The sequence below is a fragment of the Theropithecus gelada genome, chromosome 12 (genome assembly GCF_003255815.1).
Source record: "Theropithecus gelada isolate Dixy chromosome 12, Tgel_1.0, whole genome shotgun sequence".
Classification (NCBI taxonomy): Eukaryota; Metazoa; Chordata; class Mammalia; order Primates; family Cercopithecidae; genus Theropithecus; species Theropithecus gelada.
In genome coordinates this window covers 23,046,646-23,071,320 of record NC_037680.1, presented here as the reverse complement: position 1 = coordinate 23,071,320, position 24,675 = coordinate 23,046,646, and the positions used below count along the sequence as shown (strand labels likewise).

At 38.3% G+C, this 24,675-nt stretch overlaps 1 protein-coding gene across 3 annotated transcripts in view; it reads left to right on the top strand.

Moving 5' to 3' along the window:
- The window catches only part of GTDC1 (glycosyltransferase like domain containing 1), a 383,166-nt gene extending 375,123 nt beyond the window's left edge, over window positions 1-8,043 (top strand). For all 3 annotated transcript variants that reach the window (XM_025405484.1, XM_025405483.1, XM_025405485.1), the window contains 3 exons: window positions 1,230-1,300; window positions 1,987-2,078; window positions 6,920-8,043. In XM_025405484.1, coding sequence (XP_025261269.1) covers window positions 1,230-1,300; window positions 1,987-2,078; window positions 6,920-7,003 — 247 coding nt within the window. In that variant the 3' untranslated portion in view covers window positions 7,004-8,043. The remainder of the gene's footprint in view (window positions 1-1,229; window positions 1,301-1,986; window positions 2,079-6,919) is intronic.
- The last annotated feature ends 16,632 nt before the right edge of the window (window positions 8,044-24,675 follow it).

Here is a 24,675-nt window from a genome sequence, read left to right as displayed (position 1 = left end):
TAATTGGTAACCAGAACCTGTGCCTTGCCACTAGATTATTTTGTAACTTCTATCAGTTCTCAAGCAAAACTTTGAACTAAGTATTTTTCCAAAATTTGCAGCTCAAAGTAAATACTTTTTATTTAATTTCAGTTAACATAGGAAAATAGGGAAAACATCACCCACTTAAAAACAGCTTAAGTTTCATTTACTTCGTCACTGTAAATAAACAAGGTAAACACTAACATGACTTCAGAGTACTTTGGGTTGAAAAAAATCTGCAGTTCAAAATAAATTTCCCCTTTGGTCAACATTTTGGATGCAATTCAAAGTTTCTCATAAAATAAACATATTTTAAAGGGTGTTTTGAATTTCACTGCATAATTTCTAGCCAACAGAAATGACAGTGGTATCTTTAAAGTTGATTATATGTCAGATCAATAGCTATTATGCAGGGCTAACACAGAAGGAAGATGCAATACCTTCCTTCTGCTTAACCTTTCTACTGTGATGTGAAGAAAAACTTCCCATAGGTGGGTCCATGGGGAAATCCTCTCACAAAGTGAAACTTCCATGTTTGTTTGTTTAATAATACAAGCATTCTTTGCTGATAAAATGGAAAGTGAGCTGCATTTTTAGTCAAGAAAGCAAAATGTTCATTAAAGTAATCTTCATGAGAGTTTTTCAACAAAAGGGGGAAGAGTTTTACATTCTGCATAATAACAAATTGTTTTGAAGCATGAGCTTAAAATGAAAATGCCCCATTACAACAGATTGTAAATTTTTTTCTGATGCTTTTAAAAGTGCCTCAATCTTTTCTACGGAGACAGTGTTAAAGTTAAGTATTTGCTATTTTATTTAAACATTTTTGAAAAATGAACATTCTGAGGCTTTGCAGCGTTATTAAGAAAAGCTGTCCATACTTTACCATGTTGTTACATGTGTTTATCTGCTGATTATAAAATGTGTTAAACAGTATTTTAAAAACAAAAAAAAAATGCAGAGCTGCGCTTTGATTAATTCAGTGAACAAAACATATGCTGTTGGTTCTGTTCTATGAAATTCATATATGATCAATAAAATCTTTTAAAAGAGCAACTTTGGCTTTTAGAATTATACTGCCGACCATGTTTTTTGTCCCAGTTAACTCTGGGCTCATTCTGTTAACTTTAGGCAAACAAAACCACTTTCTGGGTATGATGGTACTGTCTTTTTCATATATTCTTATCCTCTTTCTCAAATTTTTCTAGGTTGGAAGCTGTGTACTGTGGGTGTTACCCACTTTGTCCTAAAGATTTGGTTTATCCCGAAATATTTCCAGGTAGCTGCTTTAATGTGCATTCATCTTTACTGAGATTTAATGCTAAATTAGAAAGTTTGAAAATAAACTTAGGCAGGAGCAATTGTTTATTTGGCAAGTCAACATGTTAGTGTTAAGGAAAATTTTATGTGTTTTAATACATTAGAGTAAGCTTATATTTACCATCTGTTCTTTTAAGATAACAAAAAAGCAAGTTTTCAAATAACATTCTTCATTGTTAGCATACACATCCCATAATGATGGATTTTTATAAGCAGGTCAGTGTTGCTGCAATTGCTTACAGATTTTTTTTAATGATACACACAGAGAAAAATCAGGGACTGAAAGTCACACCAAATTAAACAATTGACTAGTTAATAATATGCAACTGTTGTACGGGTACATACGGCTATAGTACCAGTTCTTTGAAAAAATTCTCATCACTAAATATATCACATATGCATTGTGTTACATTAGAATAATGTATTTTAATCACCCAAAGGAGATGTCTAAACAGCACAACTACACAGTCTTATTTAGCATTAAACATCCTTGTGAGCTGAGGTAACCTTATAAAATCATGCTTAAATAATGTAAAACACGAGGCGGCACAGAGCAATATGCATTTTTAATTAGTAAAGTGACTAATATCGAGTGTGTGCTTTGAGGTTTTTGTTTCATTAAAAATGTATCTGTTTTTCCTGCAGCTGAATATCTGTATTCTACACCTGAACAGCTTTCAAAAAGGCTCCAGAATTTCTGCAAGAGACCAGATATTATAAGAAAACATCTCTATAAGGTAGTTATTGAGAAGAGATTTACATGGTATAAATGCCATATTGAAGTACAAAGAAAAATCTTAAAAAAAAAAAAACATTTAATTAACATACTAATGTTTAAAGGAAACATGCTAGGGAGGGATATTAGTTGTTACACTAACAAGGATTAATTAAACTGGATGCCAGTTGTATTAACCTAGGTCTTATGAAATACGTGCACTTAATGCATGGTACATGCTTTTTTTAAAATTTATTGTTTTCTAAGATGACTGTCCTTTACATTTAGCCCCTAGAGGCTTATAAAAATGAACCTGGATTAATGTAACTCATTAGTTTAAAAGGAAGTAAAGGAAAGATTCTACAATTATACTAATGAGGATAAGCCTTTCTTCCCATCATAATGAAATCCTTAGTCCTCAAAAATTCAGGTAAATGGCATGAGTGAAGTTTGGTGTTCATTTTTGAACTACTTGAAAGGTGATTTTTAAGAATTGAATATTTCTCATGTCCAATTTAATAAAAATGACATAAAAAATCCTCAGTTTCTTTAGAATAAGAATGTCAGTCTCATCTCTGAATGGCAAAGGGAAAATAGTGTAAACAGCATCATCATTCACTACCCTCGTTCGTTATCTTCTTTTCTTTATTTGAATCAAGAATTTTACATTGTTGAAATAACAACACAAAGAGGCCCTACTAAAAGTCTAAGTAATTGAACTAGGATAAATCTGCTTTATGAGTTTTGAAGGTGGCTCTAGGCCATGAGTAATATACCTTTTTATATTCTTTGAATGTAGCATCTTCATTTTACATAAATCCAGTATAGTTTACAATCTAGCAGTTTTATAATCTAACATATTTTAATTTTCCTATGTTAATATATAACCTTCTACATGAAATACAGTTCTCTGCCTTTTTTTTTCTCCTTTCCCTGTTCATAGCCTAAAATACATATTTACATAGTGATACATCACAACATGACTTTGTTTCTACAGGAAACAGTTAAACTTCAAGAAAAAGAGAGAGAACCAAAAATGCAATTTAACACCCAATTTCAAGCTCATTATCTTTCATTGTCTATTAACTTGGCAATGGTTCAGAAGGTAGCTCATAATAGTTTAAAATGCTGACTGAACAGTTCCAGCTTCAGTATTACTCCTTGAGTCAATACTATTGTATTGTATACATGGCAAGCTCCACAGAGAAAACGGTTGTCCAAGATTTACCTCAATATTTCCTAATTTTTAAAGTTCAGTAGCAGTTTTGTTTGTATGAAATATCAGTCAAATAGTTTCGCATGTGATAGACTGTCAAAATATGCAGATAATGGAAATTGAGGAAATATAAGTATTAGTACAAATGAATTTATTTTCTATATATGACACAAAGCAATTTTCAGTGAGTTCTCTGTCAGATTATTGACTTTTTCCCTCTTTGGATGAATTTTTGGTGAAGTATTTATAAATGTGTTTCCACCATCAAAATGTATCAGTTTGTTACATTGCTTAACCCTGTTATTCTGCATCTGCAAATTTTAAACATCTGCAAATTTTTAACCATTTCAAAAGTCACTGCAACAAGTTGCCTCTAGTAAGAAAAGAAAGCAGATGTCCACTTGAAATATTTTCATTCAGCTACTGCCATAACAGAGCTATAATTATTTATTTTACAAACAACTTCTGAAAAAAAGAATGGCAGCTTAGTGGTATGTTGTTAATATACCAAATTGTTCCTCACACAGCTTAAATGATAACCTATATCTTAAATGCTGTTTCATTGAGTACATGTTAGTACTTAAATGTATTCTAGTTTGTACACCATAAAAACCTGCATCTCAAAGTTTTATAAATTAGTAATTCGTGCAAAAGCATTTATAAGAACTTATTTATATAATTCATTCTTAAGCATAGGCTACCATGGATTTTTCTCTTATAAATCTATAACATATTTTCACATTTGCCTTCATCCATAGTGCTTAGTGATATTGTCTAAAAATTAATTTCAAAAATTAATAAATTAGTCTAAAATTTTAAGTAATCAGGAGCTTTATGATACAATTACTAGGAAAAACTGGCATGTTGCAAGGTATAGAGTTAAAAGCACAGGAAGGACCACAGATTTAGTTTGTGTGTTGTTACAGGATTTAAAGCCAAAACAGAAAAGAAAAAATGCCTTCTAAACCTTTATAATAATGCTACAACAAGTTATTGTAATTTTTTATCTTGTGTTTCATAAATAGACACATTTGCTTTTATAAATAGGTAACATTTGCTTTTACTAAATACTAGAGAATTAGCATTTTAGCTTTTACCTACTTTTCTTATGCAATCGGAGAGGATCTTTTGTGTGTACTGTGAAAAGAATGTTGGGAGTTATTTTTAGATTTATTTCATTGGACAGTGCTGTTTTGCTTTTATAAAACATATGCTTCTAAGATCTAAAAGGATAGAATGTCACTGAATTCTTTAATTTGTTCCTTTTACATTTTTACACCTTACTCTTTTTTTGTTGTTAAAAGTTTACATTTTAAAATCATTTCAACTTCTTATCATATAGAGTTCACTTTAGGATAGGATTTTTCATATGGATTCACACTTAGAAATTTAATGACTAGAATAAGGCTACTAACACTTGGCTTTCTTCTCACATCAGACATTATACTTTCAATATGAGTGAGAGTTTGGGGTATAACTTGAAGCAGGATTTGAAACAGAATGCTAGTAAGTGAAAAGCAGAAACAGAATTTACTTTTTTTCTTAAAGTGACTCCTTCTATCACAGAACACTTGTGTCCATGACTTCCTACCTGAAATAATTTCAGACCTGAAATGTTTAAATTCCTGATTTGCATGTATGTGTGTACTCATTCAGTCTCTTTCTCTCTTACACACACACACACACACACACACACACTTGCCTTAGGATCGTTAGAGAAATCCAATACATGCAAAAATTAAATGTTTCTTAATAATTTAAAAAACCTAAAACCATTTTTCTTAATTTAAGAAAATATAAAACCACTTCTGACAAAGTTGATGTCTACAGTTGAGTCATTGACTGTAAACTTGTATTGTCGAGACATGTACTTTTTCACATCAGGCAGATGCACTGGACACATACTTCTCACAGAGATAAAATAGGGAGCTCTTCGATGACTCCTAAGCCTAACTTAAACACAAATTTCTAGAAGTAATCATAAAAGAATCAGCTAAGGATTGACCCCTTAAACTAACCATAGTTCTTCCTTTCTAACCCAAGCAAGTGTAATACTGTGAAGTTGTATTTTTTTTAGCCTCACTTTTATTATACTATGTGAATTTACTTATGGAAAATTCTCAACAATTATTTGAAATTAGTATTTCATGCTTTTAGAGAACCCTGATCATTATATTTTTAAATGCTGTTGAAAGACATTTTATAGCTATTCCCTCATTACCAGTATTGAAATGAATATACGAGTACAAATAGGGCAGTTGTGTAAGGTAGGTATCATCCAGACTGATGTAAGAGATTTTCATTCCAATCCTATTTTTCATTTACTTTCATTTATAAATTGAATGGTATTCTCTGGTTCAAAAAGAGAGAGAGATGCCATTCTTGCTTTTTGAGAGTGACTTGTAGTTTAAGATTTTTCAGGTGATAGCTCCTGATTTTTTTGTTTTTCTCTTCAAGTTCCTCAATATTGACAAAACTTTTATAATCTCCTATTGTTTGGAAGAGAGAAGAATTTTTAGAGTTCTGCTGGAAACTAATTCAAAACAATAATTAAGCTTACAGTTCACACTCATTGCCCAGAAAAGCCATTTGTAGTTATCTTGATTATGTCAAGCTATATGTACCTGAACCACAGCCAAGCTACTTTGTTTCCGTCAAGAAACTGGTCACTCTGTAGTCCCCTTTTAATTTGAGCTTAAACTCTAGATTTGAATAAGGTGTTGCTCACTGGTTTTAATACTGCTCCGGAGTCCTTACTTTTTCCTTAAACATGAAAACTTAAATGTTTATGACGTTCTAAGAACTTCTAAAAGCTCTCAACTGCACCAGCACAATTAAGGCAAATTCTCAGTCTCAGTCTCTCACTCTTTCTCTCTCTCCCTCCTCTGCCTCTCCCTCCCTTCCCTTTCTTCTTCCCTCTCTCCCTTCCTTCCTTCTTCACCTCCTCCCTTGATTTTATTTGGTCTGGCTTTCCTTTGATTTGTCTAAATAAAATAAAAGGAAAGAGCCTTTTAGCATCACAGATATGCTTTGGCTGATTAAGATCAGTTAGAGGTTTTGTCCTTCTCTGCTACTCATTTGCAACCTGATTCTAGGTGATTTTCTTGGCTTCTATGTGATTCATCTGTAAACCTGGAAGAATATATTTTTTAAATATCAGTTTACCCCTGAGGTACCGCTATTATGAAATAACGAATATAAACCTATTGTAAATATGAAGCACTTTTTAAATTTCACATAATATTAATGGCATTTATCGTTGTGTCTTCATCATTTAAAAGTAAAATTCACAGCAAAAACTTGTATGTACAGTGTTATGTGTCTTGTGTTTATATAAAAATTGGATGATGAACTTCCAATGGCTGTCATTCATAACATAAACCAATAAATATGTGTGCAGCAGAATATACCCATTTGCAAAAAACAGTAGCCTTCTTCTCTGGTTGGAAATACAACAACACTTTAAACCAATCAGAAACTGAGATTTCCTGAGGTGATGAAACTCAAGAACCATTTACTTGGTGGCTTTTTGAAATGTAATTGACGTAAGTGATGCAAATTTGCAATATAAATTTTCAGCATACTTTCATCTTTTAGTCATTAATGCTCTTCACTTCTTTCTCTTCTCTCCCTCCTCCTCGTTGCAGGGTGAAATCGCTCCGTTTTCTTGGGCAGCCCTACATGGTAAATTCAGGTCTCTGCTTACAACAGAACCTAGGGAAGATTTGTGACAGATGGGGCTAAGTCACAAACTTGCAGCCTAAGGCAGAATCTGAAGAACTTTCCAGAGTGTGCCCATATTTACCTGATCAGAGAGAAAAGAAAATCTGCAGAGGAAGCTGAGCCTGGCTGCTTGTCATAGCTGACACAGAGCCATCTGCCACAAACCTGTGGCGGCTTCAGATCTCCAATCCCTGCCACCACCCCAACTCAAATTAAATACAGATTCCTAGAGACGTTATGATGGTTACACATGTCCTCGGCATCACATGTAGGAGACTGTTCAAAAAAAATATGTGGCCTGTTGTATAACCGCACTCATGTATCCCATATGTGGTGCCACATTGAATTTCCGGTTGAATCCGTTTTTATCCTTTGTACTGGATGACATGGTGCCTGAATTCTTTCTTTTCGCCGACACGATGGCAGCCAAACTGCAGCTTCAAACGCTTACACTTGGCTGGGTTTCTACCTAGGTTGCCAGGTTATCATCGGAGCCTTCTTGTGTCCTCAAAGGGCCACGAGGCCTGAAAGGAGGATCAGAATGCTTCGGGACTAATTGGGCAGCCATCGCAGAATTGTTTGTGGGCAAAGGGCTGCTTTAGCACTTTTCTTCTAGCAAATTAATGACTCTCAGGCACAGGGGTTTTTAAGTGAAGGTATTAATAAGAGGTCTGGCAGGTATTCCCATGATTCACAGAGTTACATTTGCATTTAATTAATCTTAAAGAAAGTTGCAAGATAAACAGCTGTAATTCGGACAAACATGACAAACAGTGAAGCCATCTAGCCCATAAAATGAACACTGACATACTTGTTTTAATTTTTTTCCCAGTGTAAAAATAGAGAAATCAAAATACTCCTAACAAAACCAGTAATTTTGATAGAAATATTGCTCCAAAATACTTGCATCTACCTACAAATATAACCTTTTCAAGATAAATCGCTTATGATTCCAATAGTCAAACTGCTGTGTTTGTTGATGTAAAGATGTTTTGAATAGCTAGATGGTAAAATAAATTTTTAATAAAGTACCCACTGCAATTTTTAATTAGCATATTCATTTATGTATAGATGTATACATCTACCTATATGTTTCTCACGGAACGTTTTCCTTGTGACAGAGACAACGAATACAATTGTTTCCCTTCCGGATGAACAAGGATCTGTTTTGCAAATGTTTGTAAGATATTATGACATTTCCAAGATTTTCTTTGCATTCTGGAAAGCAGGAGGTAAACATTTGTAGTCATTAAGGTAAAGTCTGTTGATAAACCATCTTCTGTTTACTGACAGGTAAATTGTAACTTTCCCTAGCTTTTGAAATGAATAACTTCTATACACCACAGAGTGAGGCACAGTCAGGGAAAGGTGGCGCGACAAGGTGCAAGTCAGGCTCTCTAGCTTCTGGAAGGATCGGGTAGCCTAGCAAGCATCTAAGATGGAGAAAGCAATGATTCAGAAGGCCAGCAGGGTCCATTTGACAGGTAGCAAAATCGAAAGCACGAAATAGATCAAGGTTAGGGAGCCAGACAAAGCCCTTGGGAGAGAGGCAGTATTACAGATCAAAGAAAGCAGGATTTCAGAGTCTATGAGGCCTGGGAATTTAAAAGCAGGAAGAGCAAGAAGCAGAAACAACAAGCTCCATCTGAACAGACAACTCTCTCCAACCTTTATGAGACCCACAGTGTGTGATGGGCCACCGCAGCACTGGCTTCTAGACTCTCTTACAGGGAAGCCAGTGAACAAATTACTTCCTCACCCAGAAAACAAAGAGCTCAAGAACTATTTTGGAAGTTCCTTCCAGTCTAAGGCTATGGAACTCAGAATCAGGTGTGCTCCTTTGGAGAGCAAAACTAAAGATATAAATATTAATAAGAAATTCTTTGCCACTTCTCATGGGCAAGGTTATACTTTATGCCACCTACTGAGATAAACCAGATGAGTCAGTTGGCTTCTGTCAGGCGCTGTGTCACATATGACATCTTCTCAAAATAGTATTATCCCACGGTCAGGAAATAGTGCTTCGTTTGCTGTGTTTTTCTATCCTGAAAATAAATGGTGGCTAAGATATTCTACACACAACTAGTACCCATACATGTTTTCTCACTAATTGATAGGAAAAAAAAAAAAAAAAGCATTAAACACTTTTCAGAGAGTACATCTGAAACATTTATGTATTTTCCTGATTTAGGCAAATATAATATTGAAAGTTACCTGTATGTGGGCATTTTTTCTACACTCATAAACACAAATAAAATTTTGCCATTAGCTGTGGCCAACATTCCTTCCAGGACAAAAACTTACATTAGGCTGGGTGCGGTGGCTCACGCCTGTAATCCCAGCACTTTGGGAGGCCAAGATGGGTGGATCATGAGGTCAGGAAATCGAGACCATCTTAACTAACATGGTAAAACCCCATCTCTACTAAAAATACAAAAAATTAGCTGGGCTTGGTGGTGGGCACCTGTAGTCCCAGCTACTTGGGAGGCTGAGGGAGGAGAATGGCATGAACCTAGGAGGCGGAGCTTGCAGTGAGCTGAGATTGTGCCACTGAACTCCAGCCTGGGTGACAGAGCGAGACTCCATCTAAAAAACTAATTAATTAATTTAAAAAATAAAAAAAAACTTACATTAAATGTGTCACTTATTTGCGTGATGCTGAGATTTAGAGTTTAAAAAAACAAAACTTATAAAGACTGTAATGTCAGAGTTGTTATTAGTTCACAAAAGCAATAAAAAGTTTTGTAAATGTGTAATTCTTAACATTTAAAAATATGTAGGAGTGTATGTGTGCGCTCACACATGCTTCTCAACACCCATGACCTAGTGGAATGGAGTGTTATTAAATAAGTTAATCAGTATTTTGCTGAAATCTCAGCAGATAATTGGTACTACAAGTTGACTCATTAATTCGGTTTTCCTTATCAACCACCCCCATCATTTATTGTTTTGAGTATGTTTTATGGAAAACTTAATCTTTTCTTTTTTTTGACACTCGATTGTTTTTTCTTTTAAAATAAAACCAATTTTAATTTTAAATATCTTTGAAAGTCCATCCATTGTCAAGACTTTGACACAGTGTCTTGAAATACAGCTTGCCCTAAACTTAATCTGTGTGTCTGGCTGGTGTTTCTATAACAAATACCAGGGCACCTGGTTCTTAACCTTCTCGTTTATACTGTGTTGATCAGAAATAGATGCAAATACCTTTTTAAAAATGCTCCTGGTTTAATAAGCATCCTTCAAATACAGTTAAGTTTAAATGCCCTGCTCCTGTTCTCAGTCCTTCAGACATCAGTATGGCAGCAGAATCCATAAGTCAATGGAAACTCTTAGCCATAGAGGGCTGCATAGATTAATTTCAACACCTTGAAATGCATCTGGAAGCAAAGATTTCATTTTATGTTGAAGGTGTTAATTATATTTGATATTTTTAAAAGTAAAATCTGTTTTTGAGAAAGCATCTGCTACCCAGAAATATTATGAGCCACAAAAGAAATTTCACATAAGTCTCAAGATACTTTCTGTGGATGATACAATCAGTTTTCAAATGATAGTTCATGCTGTCTTTTAATGCTGACATGCACTGTGGGTCTTATTCTTCTATTGACTATTGACCCAACTGCCTTTCTTTTTCAGTGGAAAATTTGGGACTATTTAATATTAGATCTTATGTTTAACAATGAAAAGAGTATATTATAAACCACTGACTTGAACATGTTTCATTTTTAAATTTGAATTGCAATACAGACAACTAATGCTCCTATCCTATGCCCTCTCTTCAAAGCTATTCATTAAAATGTAACTGGGGAAGTTTGAAAAACATGCGAGCAATTCTACATGCTGCTCAAAGGTACAGACATGTGATTAAAGAACAGTATTACAGAAAACCTGGGCATTAACCAAACTTACAATAATGGTTATGTCAGAGGGGCCATGGTAGAGAAAAAAAGGACATAAAAGTAGGGAGAGGTACATTCGTTGCATGATGAGCAGTCTGTTTCTTAAGCTGGGTCATGATACACAAAGGCTTCTTGCCACTCTTTATGACTTTTCACGCATCTTCAGTGTATTTATTGCATATACCTTTTGATAGAAGATATAAATACTTTGGGAAGCATGTTACTAGTTTTGTTATCAGGCTCTCCTTAACATTTCTTGGTTTCCTGAACTATTGATTGAGTCAGAAAACCGCTTCCCTCAGACAGTGATAGAAACTACTCTACTGCCAATGTTGCTTGAGAAGACTTTCCTCTGCTTAACAGGAGCCAGGGTCTTCACCTCAACCCTCATGCTGTGGAGAAAGTCAGACTTAACTGGCCACAGGTTCCTGTTTCTTGGGGCTGCTGATCGCCATCTCTAACAGTCACCTGTGGCAATCACAAGATGGAAAACTGTAGCTCTAAAACTCCCTTCTGAAGGGTAAGGAAAGGAAGATGAAGGCAGATGTTAAATGAGCCCAGTCTTTTTCATCTCAAAAAATTCAGAACTGCCTGTTAGAGCACAAGAGCTCTCTGAGCTCCCAACCACACTACCCACTCCCCATAGTGTTGTCTCTCCCCTTTCCTCTTCAGGACACAGGAGCAAATCGTGGTCTCCGTGCTTTCATTGCAATCGATCCCAGGGGAAGAGTTCTCCCTGGTATCTGTGGGATGCCCTCACTGCATGTGAGGCACAAATGGCTTCAGGGACCAGGATCCCCACTCACTCTGCAGTCCATTTTTCTAAATTGGAATTTGGGATCAGTTTCTTCAGGTGTCCGGCCATCATCTCACTATCTGAGTTATTCCTTATCCACCCCCAACCCCAAGGAGAGGATCCTAATTGTTTTTATAAACTGATAGAAGGAATTGATGATTCTTGGAAGATAATTTTAAATGGTGATATTACTTTCCTAACAGTTACTGCATTTAAATAGCAGACCTAAGGTGGGGTGCGAGAAGATGTGACTCCTAGGAATACTGGTATGACCTTTCTCAAGCAACCTGAAGTTCTTTAGATCTGAAAATTTAATGTCTTCAATATCATTTCACAGATGAGAAAATTAAGGCACATATAGTGACATATTTAGGAGCTGAAGTGTGTTACAGAAAAAGTTTTTTTGTATAAGCGTTTCCCTACATTGGATGTTGTCATTGTCACCTATGTGCCTTTCAGGAAGCACCAAGTGCAGTGTGCATGACTCAGTTGGACCTCTAGTTCCCTTCTGTTTCTGTCTCCAGCTGGCAGGATACAGCAAAGGACAGTGGAGGTGGTTATTTTGTGGCCCACTTTTCTGCCGTTAAAAGGGACACAGAGACCATGTAGTATGGCCAATTTTTTGTTTGTTTGAGAGGGAGTCTCGCTCTGTCTCCCAGGCTGGAGTGCGGTGGCGCCATCTCGGCTCACTGCAAGCTCCGCCTCCCAGGTTCACGTCATTCTCCTGCCTCAGCCTCCCGAGTAGCTGGGACTAAGCCACCCGCCAGCATGCCCGGCTAATTTTTTTGTATTTTTAGTAGAGATGGGGTTTCACTGTGTTAGCCAGGATGGTCTAGATCTCCTGACCTCATGATCCGCCCGTCTCAGCCTCCCAAAGTGCGGGATTATAGGCGTGAGCCACGGCGTCCGGAGTATGGCCATTATTTTACGTGTTTTTATTATTGCTTTGATTCTCCCTTTAGGGAGGCATTCAGTGAGTATACCCCATCTGTCACAGGCCTGCACCACTCCCTGTGGTCTTACATGCTACTGAATTCATACATTTAGGTAAGTTCCCTGGCCCTCCTGAGAAGCACTTATTTTCATAACCTCCTGTATTTGATATGTAGGAAACTGGGGCCTGAGGAGAAGTCCCTCGGTGGTACAGGCAGATCTAGAACTCAGATTTTCCAGGGCTTTTTCAGTAGGCTGTGGTTGAGCGGTAGTCAAGACCACCTCTTCAAGGAGGGAAAAAAAAATTGTCTTCTCGTCTCTTTCTCCTGTTTCTTCCTTCTGCCTCTCGCTGTAAGAAGAAATGTGTTAATAAGTTGCTAATACCCTACTCTAGGTGTATTATGTTACACCGGCCAGTATTCGTATTCTCAATGACTAAGGAGAGGAATGCAGAAGAATTGATTTATGTACTAAAAGTTCAGACTCTGTGGCACTTATGATATTTCTGGACAACTGACTCTTCTCTATTGCCTTTTGAATCATACAGCGACAAAGCTGCTCACCCATGTATGTATAAAGCTGACCCTTCATCCGAAAGGCAGCCCCCAGTGTCTCCCCACACAGGGCGGGAGAGCAGAGGGAGCAGGTGGCAACGTGGCAGCACCTTGAACTGTGCAGCACTGGGCCTGCTCCCCCTCATCCCAAAGCAATAACCCAGAAATTACATCCTGAGACTTACTTCCTCAGAAAGAAAAGGAAGGGGAGGGATAACTTAAAAAGAAGAAACTTCTAATATGGTATTAGACCATAATTCATAGGGAAATTTATGCCTGAGATATGAATTTCTGAAAATAAGGGGCTTTTTTGGAAGGGAAACACTGACACGTCCTTAATTATAGAGTAATAAATACCAATGGTATATTATCTTTCGATATTTCCTTACACAGATATCAAAGCATGCAGCTGTTTTTGAAAACTGATAATCAAGTACAATACGAGTATATTACATCTTGCACTTACAACACACCCTTCAACTAAGCAGCATCATGGAGCACTTAACGGTGAGAAACAGAGCTGCTCATAGTAGAAACCTAACTGAACAAATTAGCTTTGAATTGTAACTTAAGAATCGTAGTCAAACCAAAGCGTCTGTCCTTGCCAGGAAAGGCATTCCAAAGGCAGAGAGCATGCCAAGTAAAAAGCCTTTGCTTCAGGATTATGGAGACAGTTCTGAAAAGCCAGCATAACTTAATGATCAATCAGAAAAATATAGAGCAGTAACTACACAACTGAAGGATGCATAAAAATTGTACAAAGCGTTAATAGTGGAATGGGGAGGTAGGATGGGATTTTACGAGCCAGTATTAAGCTCTTGGAAAGCTTCATTTGTTGCCCTCAATCCACACAGCAGAAAGAAAGAGAAAGAGACAAACATGGTCAAAGAAAAGTATGTGGACAAATGTGGGGAGTAGAAAAGGAAATGAAGGTTAAGCAAGGCCAATATGATTCAGAATAAAAGGGAGGGAGGGAAGTATAAGGAGCCAGCTGTAATTACTGAATGTTACATTAAGAAGAGCTGAAATTGAGAGGGGGAGGTCTTGAGTATTTTACTAAGTGGATTAATGTCCTCTTCCTCGGGTGTCTGAAGTTGCAGATTTTAATTTATTTGGTGCAGGGATTTATTACAGAATTCTTAATGGGTGGGGAGATAAACAGGGACAATTATAAACTCTTAGGAAGTAGAAAAGAGGACCATATAATACTTTCTATAAATTTAACTGTAGTAAACAGGGTTTCAAGCTATGGACAAAGATAGTCAAAAAAAGCATTTGGTCCATGATAATAGGACTTACAGGGAAATAAGAGGTATGTCCAAAAAACTTAAAGACCAAAACAAAGAAAAGCCCACATAGATGTGTGAAACCAAGGATTTTGAATGACTTGGGAGCTAGTTTTATTGCCGCTCCCCTTTCTCCACCCATTTAAAAAAATAAATCATAACTCTGGCATTTAAAAACCTCCTCATGAACATCATTTATTAGTATAAACTTAATCCTGTGCTATTCTTTGGTGGGTGGTAAGAACATGAACTAACAACAACTGGACTAAAACGACGGCAACAGGATGATCCACTCAAACACAGGAAAGCTATAAGAAAAATAAAAACTCCTAATATGCTCTTTCACCTTCCTTACTTTACAGAAGGATAAAGCCAAAAAGGGGAGAGCATGTGGCTAAACCACAGAAAGACTAGATGCCTAAAGGAAAAATTTTAAAGTTTTCCTAAATAGGTATTAGAAGGGGAAGGGGGATTTAAACCTTGTGTGATTTACATCATTTTATTAATCTGCTAATCTGCTTCCCTGGAAGGTGAGAAAGAGTGCTGTCTGCCTTGTACAGTTGAAGAGACTAGGGCAGAAACTAATTATGTTCTTATCCCTGAGTGTACCTGGCTGTCATCTGGCTGGCAACTAGTCCACAAACTATTGGTTCAGGCATTTGCCTGTCAATAATGTTAGCCATCATTTAAATTGTTAAATATGGATCAGAAGATCTTTAAGAATTACTGATAGGCAGCTATTACTATTGGATGTAAATAGTATTATTTGGGGTGTGGGTAAATCATTTGACTGGAACCACATAAAAAAAAGGACTTGGAAATTTTATTTTTAAAATGCTGTTCGGGAGATGGCATTGATGAAAAAAATACAATTGAAAATGAAAAACCATCATCCACAAAGAGGAAGATGGGTAAAAATGACTAAACCAAGAAGCCTTGTCACCTTGAACCTGATGCTTCATTGTATCAGAAGAAAGTAAACAGATTGCTAACAAAGAGACAAACCTCTTCTAATTTCCAAAACTGGCCCAGCAAATAGAGAAGAGTGTACTGCGTGGCGGCTCGGGGTGAGCCTTTAATTTGAGTATTAAAAATGAGGGCACAGACCTAGAGGTTTTTAATGGTCTGCGGGCGGACTTAGATTCTCAACACTCCTCCACCTTCGATGGAGAATTCGGGACACAGTGGAGTTTAACCAGTATCTTAAATCCCAGGGACAGGGTGGAGATTGCTTTGTGATCATGATTAATTAAAAGGAAAGAAATCAAAGCAGACATCTCTCCTTTTTCCATTTGAGCCTCAGAGTCATGGAGGGGAACTTGTACTCTGTGGTGCTTGCCGCTATGTTCCCTGGCTTTCAATCGGTTTGGCTTTTCCCCTTGAATTTTTAAGGCTGTGATACCAGGCCAATAAAATAGAATCTACAAAATTGCAAAACAAAATTGTGTGTATGTGTGCGTGTGTATTAGAATTTTACTGAAGATAATTGCAACACTTTAAGCACAAAAATTTTTAACTTAAAATGTATGAGTAATGAAGTTTTAAAGAAGCAAAATGTGCTCAATCGGAGTATTTGTAGTCCCTTTTTTGTAAGAGGTTCCCCAGATCTCTGGGTGCATCAGCAAACTGTCCTCCTACACGGTGGAGCCTGCAGCTGCGATTTGGCCCCGGGCACCACCTATCCAGAGTCACTACCTAATGCATTTTACATTTGCACACATTGTCAAGGGGTGGGGGGCAGATAAGGGGCCTCCCCGCAACCCCCCAGCGTTCTGTTTTCTTTTGTCGCGGCCGTCAGCTGACACATGGAAAATGTGGTGTACGGTTTTGCTTGCCTTTAATCTGTAATTAAGGATCCCTTGTGTGGGGCTTGCTACCTCTTTTCGTTCTGCCTCCCTGCCGCTCAGGTCTTCTGCCCTCGGTGGGGTTTGGCCTGGCGCACCGCAGCCTGGGGGCTCGGGGTCGCCGGGCGGAGGAGCGGGCAGTGGGGAGGCAGGGGTCGCAGGGACCTCCGCGGAACCCGGCGCTCGTCTGCCGAGAGAGCGCACGCCCCGGCACGCCGGCCCCAGCTCGCCTGAGCCCCCGACCAGCTCGTGCCTTGCGTCGGGGCAGCTGCGCCCGCGTTGCCCAGAGCGGGTCGCCTCGCCCGCGCGTCCGCTCCCTCCACACTGCGGCGCCTGAGCGGCCAGCGAGCCCGAGCTCCGGTCTGCGGCGGCGCCCGCCCTCAACGCCTTGCTCAGTCTGGTCCAGAGCGGTGGGGGGAGTTTTCTGCACCTTTCAGGCGCGGGAACATGTCGAGGGACTGGGGAGGACGTTGAGGTCACGAAGTCATCACCCACTCCTCTCGGCTGTGTGGGCGCTGCCGGAGCGCAGAGCGGAGCACGAGGGGCTCGTCCCAGGGCGCGGGCCCCGCCAGCCCCCGGCGCTCCCACCCGCGCGCACTCCCTCGCACACCCGCGCTGGCACGCGCACCCTGGCGCGCGAACACCGTGCCACGCGCGCGCTGTCACGCATACACACCGGCACGCACCCGCCACGCGCGCGCCGACACTCCCAGGCTGGCACGCGCGCACGCGGTGGGGGCCCACTCCTGCCCGGGTTTGGCTGCGCCAGGCTTGGGTGCTCTCTCTCGGGCACCCCCGGGAAGGGAGCGCAGCCCGGTGGGCCGGCACCCTGTGCTTTACACGTCTGAGGATTTCATGGAACTCGGTTCCCTGAGTCGGCCAGGCTCAGTCCTCAGTGAGGGAATACGATGAAGACGCACTAAGCAAAACCAGAAACACCGGTGCCTTCTACCTTTTTAAAAAACATAACTTGCCCTCAGCAATCCCGGGAAAGGGAGTGGGGATGGGCACGGAGACTCTCCGGAAGGGATTTTATCTACACACTTTAGAATAACTCCTCTCTGACTCTGGTATGTTCGGATACGTGATTTAAATCTCACCCCCCAGACGCTTTCTTTTTCACTTCGCACCTGTATATTGAATACAAACCTCGTTTCCCCTCCTCACCACTAACTGGTTTTTTAGGAGGAGTGGAGAAGAGGAGTTAAGCAATATTGGGGCAGGAGAATATTTAGAAAGGTAACATTTATTTGTCACTCATTTGCTCTGATTAAGTTTTTGAAAACTTGGGAAAATATTCCTATTTTGAAGCTTGCATTTTGTTAAAAGCCTCACTCACACTGCCGTGATTTATCATTATTTATCCGAGTATACACATGTATGTATAGGAGAAAAGGAATGCTGATCCTTCCTGATTTCAGCAGTGCCGTTTTCCTTTCTATCCATGTGGTTTTAGCATAATTTTCTCCCTCTTTCTCACCAATAGAGAGATTATAGTATGCAAAAGCAGGGCACACCTGTGACCAAATACAAGAAACATTAGCCTGGAGTGTTTGCGAATATTCCTTGTCATCTATCGCTCAAGATTTACCCCCTCAGATTTGAAATATTCCCCAAACTGGTTTAAAGGTGTGAGCGGGTGGGTTAACGCGTGAGAGCAGTCCAAAAGTAAAGCGAGGTTGGGAGAGGGTGGCCTACATAAACCTACCCTTGGAAGGCTAAACAAGAACGCATGGGAAGTGCATTAAGAAGAGACTGTAAACAATGATAATCAGGGCTTTCAAAAATCATAAAACGGATTGAAATATCTGATTCATTATTTATTCATCACAGCACAACTTTGCAAATCTGAGAATAGTGTTTGGAAACCAAGTGCCTTCTATTTAGTACATCAAATCAGCAGATGGGTCTCCCTTCCAAACTGCGGCTAAAGGGTTAAAGCTATCATTTTAGAAAAGAATCTCAGGAAATGATACTCAGATCTAATATATTTCCTTTTCTTTCTGGCAATAATATCCCCCAAAGAATAAATATATACTTATTGATATCATGATAATGTTTCTCATTCTGAGTACAAGTGTCAGACTGATTCCCGTTTGTGTAAGTGTTTTTAAAACTGCGAGGACACTTTCGCTACTCTGAAAGCTGACGAGCCAATGAAGGGGAGCTTCTTTTAACTCCATAATAGCAGGTTACATAGTAAATGAACACTGATGGTCAAATAGCCAATTATGGTATAAATATCCGTTGTTTACAGAGAGGTGTTAAATGAGCCTTGGAGTACAAGGGATTAGGCCGATCTATGCTACAATTTGTTCTTCAACCCATTATGTCTTCCCTTTAAAAGGCCAGTGCCATTGTAGGTAGTATGCACACAGAACATACTTCTCTATGTTGATTTTAGTTTGCTTTATTTCGATGCACACTGTTGTTTACTTTTTAAAATTTAAATAAATGTCAGCATTGTATAATTTCTATGTTAACAAAGCAGTGAGCAAAATCCCTTGTATGTTTATAAAATATTATTGTTTAATTCACATAGTTTAGAAATTCCAAATGTTGAGAATAGGAAGGAGGCCAAATACCATCTGTTTATAACTATGATGCATCGTAATATGTGTACTTTTAAAAGGAGTTTGGTCAATCATGCCACTATTTTATCTGCTCGGAATATGTTGGAGATTTAAAATGTAATTTACAGGATTACTTTTAGTGCGTTGCATCCAACTGTGAGTTGTAAAGAAATCGGTCTCTTCTGTTTTTCTCAAATTAATCATGTAACAGCCCCAATTAATGGGGGCTGTTAAACGTGTCGCTTTTTGCTTAGCTCCAGAATTCTTCTAACTTTGGCTCAGTCCACCTTCTTGATGCTGATAAAAAGTCCAAGGACAAATGAAACAAAACACTCCTAGCTGTGTCTTTCTGCCAGGAGATAGTCACTAAGAATGGGAGGCAGGGTATGGTAGCTAATAATTAGCTAACATCAGCCCTGAGAAATTACCTGTGAAATACCCTTTGGTACTAAATTGAAAAACATTTGACACTCCCTGTTTTAAAATAGTATTTTCTTGTCCCTGAGACTTCTGATTTTAACTTACCTTTTATTTCAAAGGCATCTAATTGCATACCATGTAACACAGGGAGTATACTTTCTTGCAATAGATGAACAGGTTTTTGTTTTTGTTTTTAGTTACAAACTCAAGTTATTCAGTTAGGAACTCTCCCTTGCTTTGCAAATCAGGGAATCTCAGCAACTGGGCCTTCAATTCTCAGGCAGTCATAGTTTTGAATCCAGAGGTGGTTTTAGAGTGTCACACCATGGGGTCTCTTTTTCAAGAAGGAGGAAGTGAAGATGAGCTCAGATGTCTTGAAAATGTTTGAAAGCTGTGATAAAAACGTTTATTAGCAAATGATGGTTGCTTGATTGATTTTTTAGCAAGGTAGAATCAGTAAAAAGCTACATCTTGAAATGCTTTTATAAACACATGCAGAAATATGAAAACAAACTCCCAATAAACTGGGCATGTTCTGGATGTTTTACTTCTCAGTTGAGTGTTCAATGAAAAAACGGTGCTGTATAAAGTGGTTTCTCTGTACTATTTAGCAATATCTGTTTTCTCAAACATTTTAGTTTTAGCAGCTTCATCTAAAATTGTACCAACCTAGATTATGTACTCATACATAATTAAGAACATTAAGAATACCTTCTCTAAGTAAATAAACTGACCCATTATACTTTTTTTTCCAATCTAAATATTATATTTTGAAAGTCTATTTGTTTTCTTTCTGGTCAGATTTTTTTCCCCAAAGAATGAATCCATTGGCTTCTTATGTTATCAAGACATGCGTAAGCTTGTTTTTCTTTGGGTTACAATAAGAAAATGCCAGACTCCTTTTTCCTACGTAATTGCTCAAGTGTGTACAGAGTATAAGAGCGAATCCAAAAAATAATAATAATGTTAGGGATAAAGAGGAAAGAGATTGGAGAAAGTGGAGGGGGAAGGGAGGTAAGAACAGCAGAAGATAGAACTAGGATAAAAGAGGTTTATCAGACAAAGCTTTCCAAATTGCTTTGAGGGGATAAGACATAATCATTACAAGCATCATCATTTCCAAGTAAAACCTAGATTGTTGCATTCAGATATTAAACAGCTAGGGGAAACTTTAAAGTGAACCTTTTTGATGCATGTGAACTAGTTTTTTCATTCAAGCCCAGCATTCTTAAGTGAAGCAAGTACTAAAAGATATCCATATTTCCATCATGAGAGACAGAGAAGAAGTAGAGGCATTCTCTGTGTTTAAGGCATTTACAATATAAAAATAAGCCATAAATACATAAAATGAACAAGACTAGGTATAATGCACTCTTATATTTTGCCTATTGTAAGTGCAAAAATAATGATGATTTTAAATGGAGGAATTATTCAGACATGCTTTCCAACTGATACTTTAGCAGTTCATTTCTAGGCAAGTTAAACAAGGCTAAAAATGAATAAACTCTTCGGAACTCCTCTAGTGTAATGAATTGCAGTAGATAATCAAGATTGAAATTGGCATGTAGGTGTGCATATCATGTTCCCTTTAGAACTGACTTAGAGCCATAGCAGTGACCCACAGTGTGCACATAAGTCATTTGCTATAGTCATATTATCTTGACAGCCAAATCATTTCATAAAATATACTTTAATAAGTTACTATTGAGCCCTTAAGTAAAACCATATAACTTAACCATTACTGAGTGGGCATTTATAGGTATTATATTTAAATTGGGTAAAAGATAAAAGAAAGGAATTAAGAATAAGAAAAATGTATGGGAAACTATTTGCTTCTTGCGATTAATCTAAAGCATGCCAGAAGTATCTTTTCATTTTGCTTTTTATGAAGAATTATTGACCCTACCAAAAGTCATTTGAGGACTGCAAGTAAACAAACAATAAAAACAACAAAAATTGCTTTTTTAAGGAGAGAATACAGAAAGTAGTAAACTCATGCATTGTAAACATTAAGAAGAAAAGACATAAAATTTAATACACACAATAAATAATAAATATTCTTCAGTTTCATATGATGGCTAATGAAGGGGAAAGCTCATGTGGAAAATTTGGAAAGAGAGACGAATGTAACAAGGTAATTAACTCTTTGCTCCTTTAGCCTTAGAAAAGAGAGAGTAGGGTAAGATTTCTTTTAAGTTTAGATCTGCAGCAACCACAGAGATCAAATCGGCCTCTCCAAAACAAATAAAAGGAATGCCACTAGCTCTCCAACCCAAGCTTCAGTCTTGTTGCCCCCGCCCTCCCCCAACCTTGGTGCCCCAAAATCTCGGGCCCTGGAGTCTTTGCTCTGTGATGGAATTCTTGCCTCTATTCAGAGATCAGCAGCAGCTGGGTTCTTGCCTTGTTCTCTTGGCCCTTCTACTGATGGAATCTGCCATCTGGTATTCACTCTGTTATACTTGGGTAGCTCTTTATAATTTAAGATGCACTTCTTCATCTGTCCTCTGATTTAGTCTTTAGAATGCCCTTGTGACATAGATAAACTGTAGTTTTCGTCACAAATGTCAAAAGGAGCAAGTCAAAATCATACTGCTAGGACATAGCAGAACTGGGACTAGATGTGATAGCACATGGCACCCAGTGTACCCCTTCCCCTTAGACTGGGTTTCATACTTTGTTCTTCATTTGGATTGCGAACATATGAATACATTACAATCACCCTCTTTGTGTTGGGTGGGGAGAAGAAGGAAAAGAGAAGGAGCTGAAGGGAAAAAGAAAGGAAAGCAATCTCTTCAGGATTTTCTGTGGAGAAGGATAAGTCTTTAAATAGCTCCCTCTCTGCTTACCAAGATTAGTCAGGAGGGAAGCACTTCCTAAAATTTGTATCCTGTAAAGGAAAAACGAATTCCAAAGCTATCATGGAACAATGTGCTTTAACAGATAGAAATCTGAAGTTGATAATCCATTGCCAGAGCTTCTTAATGGATTCTGGGATATGCATGAGTTGGCCACAAGCTGGATTTGGAGTAAAAGGTGAAGACCAACTCTTCTTAAGAAATGAATAGGAATTTGGGAAGACTGAAGGGAAAAAAAAAACCTTGTAGAGAAGAAAAGAAAATAGTCACAGAATAGAAGGACATAAGCAAGGACTTAAAGGTAACATATCCAGCAGCAACCCGTAGTGGGATAGAGTGGATTATTACATTCTTTTTATTCAAGGGATGGATTACACTCTATTTTAAGGTTGTGGCCCAATGTCATCTCTACCTGTAATCCCAAGCTTCCATTGAAAGCTGGCTACACTAAAATTCGCTTGCTTTAGTTCCACATTTGGGGAATGAAGGTACAGGGAGGGTGGACAAAGGTGACACTGCAGAAGGAATGATTTAAAATAAAGACAAGGCCAGGTGTGGTGGCTGACTCCTGTAATCCCAGCACTTTGAGAGGCCGGGGTGGGATGATCACTTGAGGCCAGAAATTTGAGACCAGCCTGGGCAACACAGTGAGACTCTATCTGTACAAAAATCTTTAAAAATTAGGTGTGGTCAGGAAGGGGAACATCACACACCCGGGCCTCTTGTGGGGACGGGGGAGGGGGGAGGGTTAGCATGAGGAGATATACCTAATGTAAATGACGAGTTAATGGGTGCAGCAAACCAACACGGCACATATATACATATGTAACAAACCTGCACGTTGTGCACATGTACCCTAGAACTTAAAGTATATTAAAAAAAAAAAAAATTAGACGTGGTGGCATGTGCCTGTCATTCCAGCTACTTGGGAGGCTGAAGTGGGAGGATCACCTGAGTCCAGGAATTCAAGATTGCAGTGAGCTATGATTGCACCACTGCATTCTAGCCAAGGCAACAGAGCAAGACCCTATCTCTAAAAAATGAAATTATTAATAATAAAGACAGAGAATGTTACGGAAGTGGAAAATAAGGACAGGAGATAATTAGGAGAAATGGAAGCCCTTTGAGGATGAACACTAAGACACAAGAAACCCGTAATGCAGGAGGCCTTGGAGTAAACCGGGCAGCTGATTGTTGATGCTGTGGACGCTTGGACATTTTTGGCTCTTCAGCATCTACCTATCCTTCTGTCAGAATCTGAAATTCTGTGTGAGGAAATAATTCTTTCTTACTGATATTATCAATCCTGGAAATGGAATCTTGTCTTGAAGAGAGTTTAAAAAGACAACCTCTGTATTCCAGTCCTTCCTGCGTGGAGGAGCCCAACCAGACTATTTCCACCAGAAGACGGTGGGTGGGGTCTGTCTCCTAACCTTCTCAGCTACTGGGGTTTTTACCAGTCCCAAGCTCAAAAGTCCAGCCTCCCTCCCTTTGATATTGTTCTCTATCCACTAGGATTCTGTCAGGTGCAGAAAACCGAAGGCCCTGGCTCACCTGACTTGTTCAGCAAGGAAAAATTATTTCAGATAGCAAGAAGATGGATGTAGAGTGGTTACGTCTTTCCACTCTCTCATCCTGACCCCGTAAGGTCACAAGAAGGCTGCAGCAATCCAGCCATCACATCCTCACCATATATCTCTTTCCAGATGCAGGAGAGGGTTTTTTTGGTTTTTGGTTTTTGTTTGTTTTCTTGTCTCTCTTTTGCAGTCAAGAAGAGTTTGCCAGAAGCTCACTAGGAGAATCCCCCACATAACCTCATTGCATCGTATATGCATAAACTGGCAGGGGGAATGGGAATTGGATCTATCAATTAGACACTAACCCTGAGCCATATAGGGGTAGAGGGATGAATAGACCATGAAAAAAAACAGGATGAAGTTCACAAAGACGAAAGAGAGAAAAGACTGTTTGGTAGCTAATCCATACTGCAACTTCTCCCAAAAAATACATTCATGTCTAGTTTAGTCAGATTGAGTTTTTGTTGTTTGCAAGTAATTCAAATTAATATCCTTAGTTATAGCTACTACTGAGATTACTGAGATTGTTTAAATTTTGGATAACTTTTGATAAATACAGATATAATTTGCTTTTATGTCAAGATTATTTTTTACTTTTTTTATTTATTCATTTAATGTATGTGAAGAGATGGCTTGGGTTTTAGAGATATTATTTTTTTACTCTTCTAGATGTCCAGCATGTATTGGCCATAATAAATTTTTTCAATAATAGGTTTCTAAATATGTTTAATGTCTTACTTTGACGTGTATTCATGTGTTCCTTTTTTGTTCATTCTGTAATTCATATAGTCATTAAGTTATTTGTTTATTCAAAAATTATTATTAAGTGCCTGATATGTATGTGGAAGACATTGGATTAGAAAGAAAAAGAAAAGAATGTTAAAACATTTGCAGAACCTCAAATGAAGGTACATTTATTTTCACTTCATAACACTTTTAA